The sequence below is a fragment of the Rhea pennata genome, chromosome 17 (assembly GCF_028389875.1).
Source record: "Rhea pennata isolate bPtePen1 chromosome 17, bPtePen1.pri, whole genome shotgun sequence".
NCBI lineage: Eukaryota > Metazoa > Chordata > Aves > Rheiformes > Rheidae > Rhea > Rhea pennata.
In genome coordinates, this window is record NC_084679.1 from 7,080,109 (window position 1) to 7,092,734 (window position 12,626).

Sequence of the window (12,626 nt, forward strand, 5' to 3'; positions counted from 1 at the left end):
GATGTATCCTGCCATCTGGCCTTTTGAAGTGGGAGGCAGATTCACAGCCCTCCTGGGAGGGCCGAGGCTCCTGTCCCACTGTTCATGGGCGCGAGCCAGGTGTCTGCCACACGGAAACTGGATGCTGCTCTGAGCCGCACCAAACGCCCCGGTGTTTCTACAGCACCTTCGGGAGCCTGGAAGATGGGGCTGGTACATGCAGAAATGGAAATTCTAATACTTACAAAGGGACGTGGCCGAATGTGGTGGACCGTGGCCAGGGGCTCTGCCCGTACGCACCTGCGAGGCGCTGCCCGGGCCAGGAGCGGAGCCCTGAGGACCGAAACGTTGCCTTCCAGCTCCAGGCCGTGCTGGGGGTGGGGAGGGGGCAGCGCCCTGCGCTGTGCTCTCGTGGACGGGGCGCTCCTCCACCTGCCTCCTCCGCTCGCCCAGCACCCGGCACAGCGTCGCCCCGCTGCCCGTGCGAAATGCATACTGATAGGATACATGTAGCAGCGCGTACGGGGTAATTCCGCCCCCGCCGCCGCGGCTGCACCGCGCGGCGGCGGCCAGCACCCCGCTATACCGCCCCCTCCTTGCCGGAGCCCAGACACCGCCTCCCGCATTAGCATGCCTTCCTCCTCCTCCTCTTCCTCCTCCCCCCGCCGGGGACGCTCCGCCGGCCGGGCGCGGAGCGGTGCATGGCAGGAGACGGGGAGGCGCCGCGGCCGCGGGCAGCAGCAGGCTCCGAGCGGCGCTTTCCCCCGCGGCAGCGCCCGCAGCAACTTCGCCGCTGCGCGGGGCGCGGGAGCGGGGCGAGCGGCGGCGGCCGCCGGCGCGCCCGGGCCGCGGGCATGTGAGCGGGTCCCGCAGCCCCCCGCAGCCCCCGGCGGCGCGGAGCGGAGCCTCCCGCGGCGGCGGCGGCTCCCCCGGCGCGGCGCGGAGCCCGGCGCGGGGAGCGCGGATGCGGCGCGCAGCCCGGCGGCCCGCCGGAGCCCAGCGCGGGGCCGTGCCCTGCCGGGGCCGGCGGCGGGCGGCGCGGGGCGGCGCGGGATGCTGAGCGCCGCCGCCAGGCACCGCGGCCGCCGCCGGGAGATGCTCCTCATGGTCGCCCTGTGGCTGGCGTGGCAGGAAGCGCCGGCGGCGCCCACCCCCGCGGCGGACGACATCACCCGCGGAGTTGTGAGTTATCCGCGTCCCCTCGACGCGACCCTGGCTCCCCCGCTCCTCCACGCTCCGCTCTGGTCCCCCGTCCGGGCACCCCCCGCTCCGGCCCCTGGAAATGCCCCCTGCGCGGCCCTCCCCCCCCCCGCCCCATGCACCCGGTGCCCTCCCCGCACGGCGGCCCCCCCGGTGCTCCCCCTTGCACCCATCCCGCACCCGCTGCACGGTCGCCCCCCTGCGCGGCTGCCCGACCTCTCCCCGAGCTCGGCATCCGCGCGTCCGTGAGCCCACTAGCAAGCGCGCGTGGATGGGCATTTCCGAGGCGACGTGCCCGCAACGGCAGCAACGCGGCACGTCTGGAGTACGAGCAGTGCCCGGGGCCGGGGGGCTGCGCCCGCCGCGTGTGCCCGCGCAGCCGAAGGCGCGGCTCCGCCGAGGTGCTCTGCACGGTCCGCGCGCGGTCTTGCAGCTCTGCTTCCCCCCTCGCAGGGGCTTGCCTTATTCGCAGGGTAATGAAAGCGTTTTAGTGGGCCGTGGGGGCTTGGGTTAGTGTCCCCGCCAGACTGCAAAGCTGGCAGGTCTGTGGCAACTTCATGCGATCTCCTTGAAGAGGGGGAGAGACGGCGGCTTTCCTCCTGCGGGAGGAGAAGTTTATTGTGGCAGGCGCCAGCCTCAGCTCGGGGAGAGGACCCCGGCTCAAGGAGAAAAGCTGCTTGACCGTGTCAAACACAGGCTTTCGCTTCAGGCGGCTGTCAGAAAGCCGGTGCATAGCTCTGCGCTGGGCAAGCGGTCCCAGCGCTGGACCCGCGCCGGCTTGGAGCAGCTCCGTGAAATTCAGCGAATTCCAAAATGCCGCTAGTGCGCTGCTGTTGGGAAGCAGCTTTCCGTCGAGGCAGGGGTGTCTGGCGAGCACGGCTCACCCAGAGCAGCGCGCCAGGCTGCCCGCCGCGGCGCTGAGCGGGCGAGCTGGGCCCCCGCGGGGCTGTGAGCCCGGGAGCGGGGAGGCTCCTTCGCCAGCCCCTGCCTGTGCTCCGGGAAGGACGAAGGGTGTCTTTCCACGTTGGTTTAATAGAAAATGCAGGAAAATTAGGTGCATCTGCTTTGTTATTGTGCATTCACTTTCCTCTGTAACTAAATGTTGATGCTGAAATTAATATTTAATACAAATAACACATGAATTGCTATGTTCTGCACCGATCAATTTGGCTCAAACTCTTTGACCTTTTTTTACCTTTGCGCCCATACTTGCTTCACACAGCTTTTACAGGTTAAATGTTAATACTCAGGGGGGCTCGTTAGTTATTGCTGACAGCTTTTAGGCACTAAGGTACCTTTTTGTCTGGGCACTGGAACTGAGCAGTAGCTCAAAACCGTGCTACAGAACGGTGGGATTCTCCAGCCAAAAGGGTGGCAACTCCTGAGAAGTTAACTGCAGGTAATGTCAGCCAGAGAAATCAGAGTGCTGTGCTGTTAAGATCGAACCTCATTTATTCGGGGGAGTTTAGACTAGGTGACCTGGAGCGTGTGTCTCCGATCTCTGCCTTTCAGCGGGTGTGCTTGCTGGGGCAGATGCATCTCTTTGGCTTTGACAGAGCTGCTGGATTAGGAAGGGGGTTGATTATGAAGAAGGTTTGTGCTTATGCCCTGTAATGAGCAGCAGAGAGCAGAAAACGCCAAGGTATTTTTGGAGGTGTTTGTCAGGAAAAGAACAGCAGGTGGGAAGTGAGCACTTTAAGAAGAATTATTTGACATCCACTTTATGAAGCAACTAAGAAATTAAAGATGTGTGATGCCTTTCCACCCAATATTTGAAAACTAGGGAGCATGAAGCCATGGCATTAGAAAGCTCCACTAACCTTTGAAAATCATATCCAGCAATTCTCTGCAGTAAATATAGTGCAGTGTCAACATGGCTTTTACATGCAAAATGCCCCCCTCGCAGCGGAGAGGCTGCCGCCGACCGAGGCAGCGCGCAGGACTCTGCGGCTGAGCTGTGCCCTCCGCTCCGCTCAGTCCTGCTGTAGGTTTATTTTAAATGAAACAGTGATGCTGGGCCAAATTAAAGTTCAGCAAAACGAAAAAGGGCTGTAATTCAAAGGCGGCTCTTGTTAGAGCGCTGCCCAAAGCAATATAATATTGAATGATTCTCCAGATTTCATTACCAGTAGAATATCTTGCCTAGTTTATAAATCTAGCTTGATTATTAATGTTTTTATTATTCTCCATTAGTTGCTCTAACAAAGAGAGCATAAAATAGGACAGATGGAGTGAAGCTTGACTTGAGTGTTTTCCTTGAATTTTAGTACATTGGTTTGGAGATTTACCACTTCACATCTTGCACTGCTGCCTTTTCTACAATAAAACCCCCAAACCGCCTCTCCGTAATGCTGAAAGCTCATGGTATATGTATATCGTTCACAAATCACATCTTCTTATGGCTGTTTGACTTAAGAGTCTCAGGGGTCTCAGCCGCAAAAACTTCATATGCGTTAGCTGTGACTAAGTAATGAGAATTCTCACTTCACCAGGCTTTGAACCAGGTCCCAAGGGAGATCTGCCTTCAAGCCTTATTTTTCATAAGGGCTGGGGCGGTGGAATCTGTGCACTAAAGGTGTTGACCTGGAGACCTGCTGTTTTAAAAGCGAGCTCACTGGTAAAAAAGCAGCTCTTGGCAGCAGGGTTGTGTTATCATCTGCTATAGATACAGATGCTGGTGGGAAACCGGGTATTGAGCAAAACCTGTGGCTGGCAGACAGATGAACGTCCAAACCCGAGCAAGGCTCCTCCCATTGGAGAAGTCCCTCCATCGTGCGCTGGTTGCAGCACAGAGGCCTCAGTGGGGTGGTTGCAGCATTGTGGCCGAGAATAGCCTGTGTGGTTGGGGGACAAATGACACGGGAGTGCCGGGAAAGTTTTAGTTGAGTTGCAAGACCGTTTGTACAAAAAACAAGAGTGTTCTTCTTGTTGACTGTATGATGGGAGGTGCCAGGAAAGTTTGGTGCGCTGCCCACCCCCCTGCTTCCTGGGTGTTTCTTCAGCTGGGGGCTTCGGGGCATTCCTGATGCCTTGCGTACTGCAGGAGACGGCGCTCTCCGCTTTCCGCGCACAATGCCGGCCTCTGTTGTTTCCAGCCGCCCTGCTCCGAGGGGGTGCAGGCATTTGCATTCATCGCCCGGGGCCGTGGGCCGAGTCCCCCCTCGCTGCCGCCATCCCAAGCGGCTCTTTGTGCGCCAGCAGGACCCTCGCCTTTGTACCGGCCTCTCGTTTGAATGGGGAGGATGCGCTGGTGGAGAGGGTGGTTTGCAGAGCCCTTCCAGCCGTGCCCGCCAGCGGGGCTGTGGTGGCCCGCGGGAGCAGACAGAGGTTTCTCTGTCCTGAGACGGAGGAGCTGAGGAGCAGGAGGAGCAGCAGCAGTCTCCTGCGATGGCGAGGGTTAAAGAGCGATCTGTGCCAGGCGCTGTTCAAGTGCTGGCTGCTAAAGCAGCCTGGGAAATGGGCTCCTTTGGGGTGATTTGGTTGCACCTTGCCCCTTTTTAAGAAGCAATGTGTCTCTAGAGCTGCTGAGCTAACCATCAGGGTAGGAGCTTTCCCGCTGCTGTCCTCATCAGACGTCAGCGTTTTACAGCTGTTCCCACAAGTGGTCGCGCATGCTAGTCCAGCCTCCTTCGCTGCTCTAAGCTCAGCCAGGAACTTTCCTAAATTGATGCATTTAAGCGTCTGGGAAGGGGGAGGGTGTCTCTAAGGCATGCCTTATTTTCTGATTCAAAGCTTGGGATAATTAGCCCTTTTAAAGTAAAATTCTTGTATGGAAATAGGCTGTCTGATGAGGAGAAGCCAACAGACTTCTAACCTTCTACTGCTGCTGATGGAGAAATTAAAAAATCATAATCCCAGCTGGGGCTTCATTCAGCCTTCTAAAATGGCAAGACTTTCAGGACAAAATGCTTGATGGATTCCTTAAAGAACAGTAGACTCAGGCCAACTGTGCAGCAGAGAGGAGCTTTGCTTGGCCCCTCTGCCATTAAAACGCTTCCTTCCCCGCTGTTAAGGAGTCCTGGCCTTCCCAGGTCCATGAATTCCCTCCAAGACTGTTAAGCTACCATGTAAAAAAAAAAAAAAAAAAAAAAAAAAAAGTATGCTTCTGGTTACATTTTAAGATCTCTCTTGAAGCCAAAGTATAATGCAAACTAAATTGGCTTGACAAAAGGCTGGCTGGAAGCTTTCAAACATACTGGCTACTGTGAAAGCATTTAATCTGGTATTAAAGCCCTGGCTGGTTTGAACTGCTACTTCCCTTTCAGATTTGAGAGCCCCAGACCTCAAGATACAGTAACGCAATTTTGTTCTGTGCTTGGCTGCTATTGTAGGCCTAGCTGCGTGAATTACTGAGGGCAGTTAAGCTAAATTACTCGCTTTAATGAGACCCTGCCTTTAGTAGTGGTTCTGAGCCTGTGCATGAAACCGTGTCACTGGAGACTTTCCCATGTTTCAGGGAAGGGATCTCGGGGGGGGGGTGGATGGGGTGAGCCCCCTCCTTGTCCTCGCTCTTCATCCTTGGAGCTGAGCTCTGCATTTGAGGTGGTTGGCAGACAGGGCTAACGTCGCCAGCGCTGGTGGCACTTCAGGGCTGGGACAGAGAGGCATTTCTTAAGAAAAGCGAAGATGCGTGGCAGAAGAAACTGTTGGCTGCAAGGATTCTCCATTGACTTTGGCTGTTCCTTATGCAGTGCTGGGCTCTCAACCTGTGTAGCCCACACGAGCTCCCAGCTCATTCCTGTGGCTGTTGTTGGGTCTCAGGGTTGTGGTGAACTAGGTGATTTGCTCCCAAGCCAGCACAGTTTCCCACCGCTGGGGTGAGAGGTGCTGTGCGAGACTGTACAAACGGTGCCAGCTTTCCTTGGGGTGAGCTGCAACGTACCCAGGCTTTACTGGCCAAAATTCCCCTCTGTGCTGCCGTGAGCCAGCTCAGTGGCGATGATAGAGATGATGGAGTATGATAGAGCTGTCCTTATGCACCTTTTAATTTCCCCTAAAGACTGGTGGGATTTGCTGTAATGGAAATTGCTCTGCCTGTGTGCATCTCTTTTTGATTTAGGCAGCCACCTCACTCCTGCTGTGCTTGGCTATTCTCCTTCGTTAGATTACGCTTGCTCATGGAAAGTGGCTGTGCAAAAGATGGCACATTGCTGTCCCCTGCCTTTGGTCGGACAACGCTCTCCTGGTCCGTGTCTGCAGCAGCTCTGCCGTGAGGGCCAGCAGCATGTTACTCAGCAGTGCGGCCAGGTGTTTCGTCTGGGGGGCTGCACCTCTGCCTGCCCACTGGTGTGACTCGGGCGACAGCATCGTGAAACCTAGGGATTTCACAGATGTCTCCAGCACCCGATTTGGCCTGCAAGTTCATTAGTTCTAGTGAAGGTTTGCTGTGACTCATCGCTATGACCGCTTACTAATTCCTAATTATTTACTCATTGGCAAAACTGCTGCAGGAATGGATTGCAAAGCTCAGAGAAAGGTCACGCTCTAACTAAGGAAACCTTTATTCCCATAGTACTGCAAGATCAGGTAGATATCATGCTTGGATCTCAGTTTCCTAATTGGCCTCGTAGAGGTGACAATGCGGGAGGGAAAAGCCTTTCTCTTGAACTGGGCCCATCTAGTGTGCAAATCACTGGTTAACAGTAAACTTGGGCCACCGTGTTGTCACTCTTAAAAATAGTATCCCATTTTAGAGTAGAGCTGCACTTGAAAGCCAAGGATTTGCGTTCAAAATAACCCAAGATCTGACAGCAACAGTTCTTCTTGAAATGCTTTCTTTAATCAAAATCACTATAAATGGGTAGATTTGGGAGTTTCAGAAGCTCTTCCTGATGTGTGCATGCATCTGTGTGTGTGTTCTTTGTCCCAGATTTTTATGAGGATTGTCTCTGATTTCTGGGTCAGAGAATTAAGAGATTTGATGTTATATTAAAAAAAACACACCAAGCCACATATGCAAAGTTAAACCCAGTGAAAAACAAAACAGACGTGCGGGGGCGAAAGGAAGAAACTGTTGAAGTCGAGCAGAACTGGAGAGTTTTAGATGAACACGACGAGAAACTGCCTTTGACAATAGGTTTGTTCAGAGAAAAGTCTTACAGTGACTGACATGGAGAAAATGCCAAAGTTCACTGAGGAATGAGGTCTTCAAATGAGACTCTGACAGTTTGGTTAGCCTTGAATATTTGAGAGAAAAGAACTTGATTAAATCTGAGGAATTTCCCGTATCAGAATAAACCATATGCATAGAAAATCATTCTTCCAAGAAATCTGGTGATGATCTACAGTTCCTATCAAGAACAGTCCAAATAACGTGATTTGGAAGGTGATAGTTTATATTGTTTTGCTTTGTTTTTTTAATGTTTTTTCAAGAGGGAGTTTCTGATTGCTGACTGTTGGCCAGGCAGAGTTTTTCATATCAGCTGGCATATAATTTCATCCTGACAATATTGATCTTTTGAGTGAACAAAAGCAATTTTACCTGTGTCACAGGGTACTTGCTTGAAGGTGATGGACATGTTTGGATTATATAGTCTTGTCATTTAACAAACCCCAGATGGCATCTCCTCTTATTTAACTCCCAGCTGCTGAAGAATGCCTGACAGCCCAGGTTCTCTGCCATTATGTACTTGGTTCACACTATAATTCAAGTGTGTCTTATATGACCACCTATGCTGGAGCAGAGATGGGTGGCTTGGAGCCTGGCATGAGCCCCAGAGATGCTTGGGCCTGGCAGACTGGAGCTGGTGGCTTCTTTCTGCAGGAGTCAGACTTTGCAGCATCTGAGCAGAGAGCAGCAGGTAATTGCTATGGCAAAAGCTTTGTCGCTGGCTGCACTGGGGACCGCTGTTGCAGGAGGCCCAGTACCTTTGGAATGGACTTCTCTAATGCAGGGACAGCTGGCTTTCCAGAGAACGGAAAGCCGGTGCCTTTCACATGCAATCTCTTTGCAATGAACTTTCTTACCAAAATAGGGAAGTGAAGAGACAGCTTGTCTTTCCTTAAGAGTTCCCTCAACCAAAGCAGAAGTAGGAGATAAGAGGTCTGGACAGGTTCAACCAAAAGTCTGAAATCCTCTGTGCGATTGCTCTCTTGATTGGAGGAGGCTGCCTGTTCTGCATCATGGTGGAGGTGTTTAATTTCTGTACAGCTACTAGAGTGCCCTTCTCCCCAAACTGCCCAACTCTGGATTTTTCACCTTTCTTCCCACCAAATTCCCCTTGCTGGAGATGGCAGTTACCTTTACAGGACCTTTACAGGCTATTGCTAAACTTTGGGGATGTCCATGTCTGATGCTTTTTTGAGGTTCAGAGCAGAGCTGAGAACAGTATGGGCACCAAGTGAGCAATTGAACCCTGGATGGGACCTGAATGGGATAGAAGCATGGAAAAGACTGGTGTGTGAGAAAGGGGGTCAGCATGGGATCCCTTTTGAGAAGAGAGCCTGGAAACACTATTCTGAGGAGACGTGCACTTGATTAGATGCTATAGACTGTTCACAGTACTGCAAGTTCTAGGCTATATTGCTAGTTGTCAGCCATTATTTTTATGGAAGTTGGTCAACCCTTAACATTTGCTTTTCTCAGTGAGATGTTGCCCTATGCAGAAGTATTACTACCAATATTCTGGCTGAAGTGCAGCATGGGAGTTGCATTTTTTGCATTTCTCTTGAAGTCTAAGCTAAGTTTGAGACTCTCTCCTAAGCTGCTGGGCAGCTCTGCTGAACTCATTTGCAGCTGCCTCGAAGGTATGTGATGAGCCAAAAACTTGGAGGTCTGTTTGTGTGAAGGGTATAGGAGAAGAAAGTGCTTCTGTTGTTCTACTGTGGCTCCTGGAAAGCCCAGTAGTAGAATTGGATACCAAAAAATACATGAGGAGCAAAAAGATACAGTGACCACTACAGAAGATCCAGTGAAGGTTTCAGATCTAATTACCTGTAAACTCTGGAGCTGATGAATTCAGCCTTTGGGAAAGGTTGTCAGCTGTCATTTATCACTGAATAAACGTGAAACAAAACAGTCTTCCCAGCTTTTCTTGATCTCACCACGTGCAGTCTCCTCTGGAGACATTGCAACCACTGAACATCTTTTACTTCTTAGCCAGCACTTAGCCCAAAACTGTGGCTTGTCCCTGACTGGCGGGAAAACTTGTACTGCTCTGAGAGCTGGAGAAGTGAGCTGCAACGTGCTCACCAAGGTCTGCGCCTTTTGTAAGGAGGCTGGAGTCGAGCGCGGTGGGCTCTCGCTGCCGAGCGATAGGATTGTTACCACGCTGGTGCGTGCGTTTGCTTTGTTCTTGTTCCCTCTTTAAGCTCTTAGTCTCCTTCCAGCACATTAGGTTCCAGAATGGCAGTCAACAAGGCCACTTGAGAAGCATCTTTGCCTCTTTGATAAATTCTCTGCATTAAATTGGCTTTTATTTTTCTTGTTTGTTCTCCATTTTGTTGTTGCTCTGTAAATTCCCCACTGCTCTGTACCAAACCATGCTGTCTCTGCCTTCGCATCCTTCATGTCAGAGATGCGTTTTTGTTCAAAAGCGAGAGGAAATTGGGTTCACAAAAGGGAAGTCCCTCATGGACATGCTTGTGAAATGGCAACATGTTTTATATAAAAACACAGCTAAAGCCAGTTAGGTGGTTTGGGATTTTTTTTGGCAAGATTTTGTTTATGCTATGGAAACGGATCCTCCAGGCCTGATCAATGAGACTGTGAAATGAGAAATAATCTTGTATTGCCTCAGCCAGCACTAAAATGTACAGCAATCCAGTTCTTCCTCCTGGGCTGGATGCATGTCATATTCTATGACAGAATGACAGTCCTGTCAGACAATCTGTTGCTGTTTTGGTGATCCTAGTACACCTCATACTTCAGCGTGTACTCAGTCAGTGTCCAGCAAAATCAAGATAATCTGGAGAAAAACAACCACTCTGTTCCAGGTCCCATTTAGGCTATAAAAGGGACAGCACTGATCTGAACAGTCTTCTAAAAGATCACCTGGATTAAAAAACTTCCCCTCGAAAGATATTAAATTTCTCTTTCTGTACTTGAAAGCCTGAGGACAAGGTGTTTGATGAGCCTGTCTCTGAGAGACTAGAGGAAGTCAGTGACCAAGCACCTGCGTTGCTCTCTTCAAGCTAACCTGCGCTCCAGGGACCAAGTCTCTAATATTTAAAGACTTCTGCTCATGAAGGGTCTCCAGTTCGATCTGGCATTGAACGTCCAAGCTGACATACTGTGAATCCGTGGTAGTCCCAGCGCAGCTGCACCAGCCCGATGTACCCGCCTTGGTGGATGGCCCTTCCTTTGACCATCGCTGCAGCTCCCGTGGTTGGATACACTTAGAGGATTGCCACACGGCTCCAAGTAAGAGTCTGATGCTAGGTCAGTGCTTACCAGCATTAGATATTTTGGCTCTTAAGAGCTTCTTCGTTCCCCGCTTCAAACCGCAGTGGTGCGCAGGATCCCACGATGGAATAAGAAGCGTTTGATGCACGTGCTCGCAGCTACCGCGTGCGTACGGACACTGCTGTGTGCTGGCCGGTGACTGTAGGTCCGCACCTCGTGCTGAGGCTCGGCGGGGATCTGCCGTGCCAAGTCCTGCCACCGCTCGTGGCACTGATGGAAGCCCGCGGTCGGCGTTGGGCAACCTGTCCTGGCCGCCGCTGCGCGGGAGAGCGAGTCGTCAGGCTGGCGAGCCCCGCGGGCTTGCTGGGGGAGGAAGGCTTTGGGACCGCTGTGTCCAGAAGCTTCAGAGAAGTCGCGTGTAGAAGCGGCGAGGATCTGGCTGAAAATCTGAACCACGTCTCGCAGGGCTGGTGGGGGGCGTCTGTCCGTCAGCGGCAGGCTGGGGCCGAGCAGCCCCAGAGCCCTTCTCCTGCCCTGAGCTTGTGGAAACTGTGTTTTAAGGCGGGGGACGCAGGGCGGACGTGTCGTCTGTCCTCGGCGAGAGCGTGCACGGTGTCCTCCTGGTCAGACAGGTCCTTACTGGGGGAGGACGGACCCATGTCACCGGGTCTGTGCCCCCTGGGAAGGAGATTTGCTCGTGAAGGGGTCTGTGGAGACGCGCGGGAGCCGGAGGCCGAGGCGGGTCCTCGCGGGGCTGCCGCGGGGTCGATCCGCGCGCGGGACGGGGCGAGACCCCAGCGGTGGCTCCCGCTTTTGGGGAGGCAGCGGAGCTGCTGCCCGGGTGGCCTGTCCCCTCCGCCCGGGGAAGCCGCTGGGGCCTCCCGCTCTGTGCCCGCCCGCCCGGCGGGGAGGAGGGGACGGTCCCCGGGCAGGTCCACCTCGGGGTGGGCTCGTCCCCGGGGTTGGGGGCGCGTTGGGGGCCGCGCGGCCTGGGGCGCCCGGGGACGGGCCGCGGCCTCGCCGGTGGGCACCTGGTGCCCTCCTGTGGAAACTGGGAAAACGTCAGGGAAGGCAGCGTCCAGAGGCCGCGGACCTCCTCGCCCGGGGCCGTTGGCACCCTTCCTGGCGTCCCCTCAGCGGCCGTGCGATGAGGCAACTCGTGGCGACGACGACGAGGGGCTGTGCTTGTGGCATATATTAATTTCCTCTTCCCAGAAGAAAAGCAGCTCCTGCTTTAAATTTCTGAAGAATCTTAACTATTAAAATCATCCTGTCTCCTCCTACGTTTCGCAGGAGCTCGACAGCTCTTCTTCCTTCTGGGCTTTCCTGGAAAGACGTATCTAAACCCCAGCAATACTGGTGGAGGCCAAAGGTTTCAGCCCTGGGCACAGCGTACAGATCCTCGAGGTGGAGAAGGTGCCCAAGTTGCAGCAGCGTTACATCAGATTCGTCTGCAGCGCTTGGTGTGACTCGTTTTCTGTCCCTGCTGCATCATTCCTGGCTGCACAATCCCAGATGATCAGTTTTGCTTGTCTGCTTAAAATAATTGGTTCTCAGGGCAAGGACATCTGCTTTTTTTTTTGTTGCTCTGGGAATCATCTCAGACCCTCTGGGACCCTTGGACGCATGCTGTATCTGAACCCTTGGAGTCTTGAATTCATTTCCTTTTGTCGAGGGACAGTATCGTATTCCCAGTGTTACATACAGGGAATTTGATCTTGGGAGCAACAGACTTGGTCAGAGCCAGGTTTGAGTTGGGGCAAGGAACTGAGCTCTTCCTTGCGTACTCAGAGAGGTCTGGATCTTATTTAGAGCCAGCAGATACAACTGCAGAAATTTAATTAACATTATAAAACCTTTTAAACAGAATTTGTGGCAAAATTGCCAAATCTGCCCTTCAATGGGTTGGATGCCTAAATAGCCTCCGTAGGGAACTGTCAGAAAATAACAAATATTTCTTTGCCCAGGCTGTTGTGAGGACCATGGAGGAAATCAATCTGGCACCCTGTCCTCCTTCAGGGTAGCCTTGAACCCTAAAGAGAAAATTAATTGGCAGCCAACTCCCAAAACAAAAATCTAGGGACGCTCCAAGGAGCTGGAAGTT

General features: G+C 53.2%; 1 protein-coding gene across 2 annotated transcripts in view; it reads left to right on the forward strand.

The window, feature by feature from the left end:
• The first annotated feature begins 1,020 nt into the window (after positions 1 to 1,020).
• The window catches only part of MMP17 (matrix metallopeptidase 17), a 74,912-nt gene continuing 63,306 nt past the window's right edge, over positions 1,021 to 12,626 (forward strand). For both annotated transcript variants that reach the window (XM_062589999.1, XM_062590000.1), the window contains exon 1: positions 1,021 to 1,161. In XM_062589999.1, coding sequence (XP_062445983.1) covers positions 1,033 to 1,161 — 129 coding nt within the window. In that variant the 5' untranslated portion in view covers positions 1,021 to 1,032. The remainder of the gene's footprint in view (positions 1,162 to 12,626) is intronic.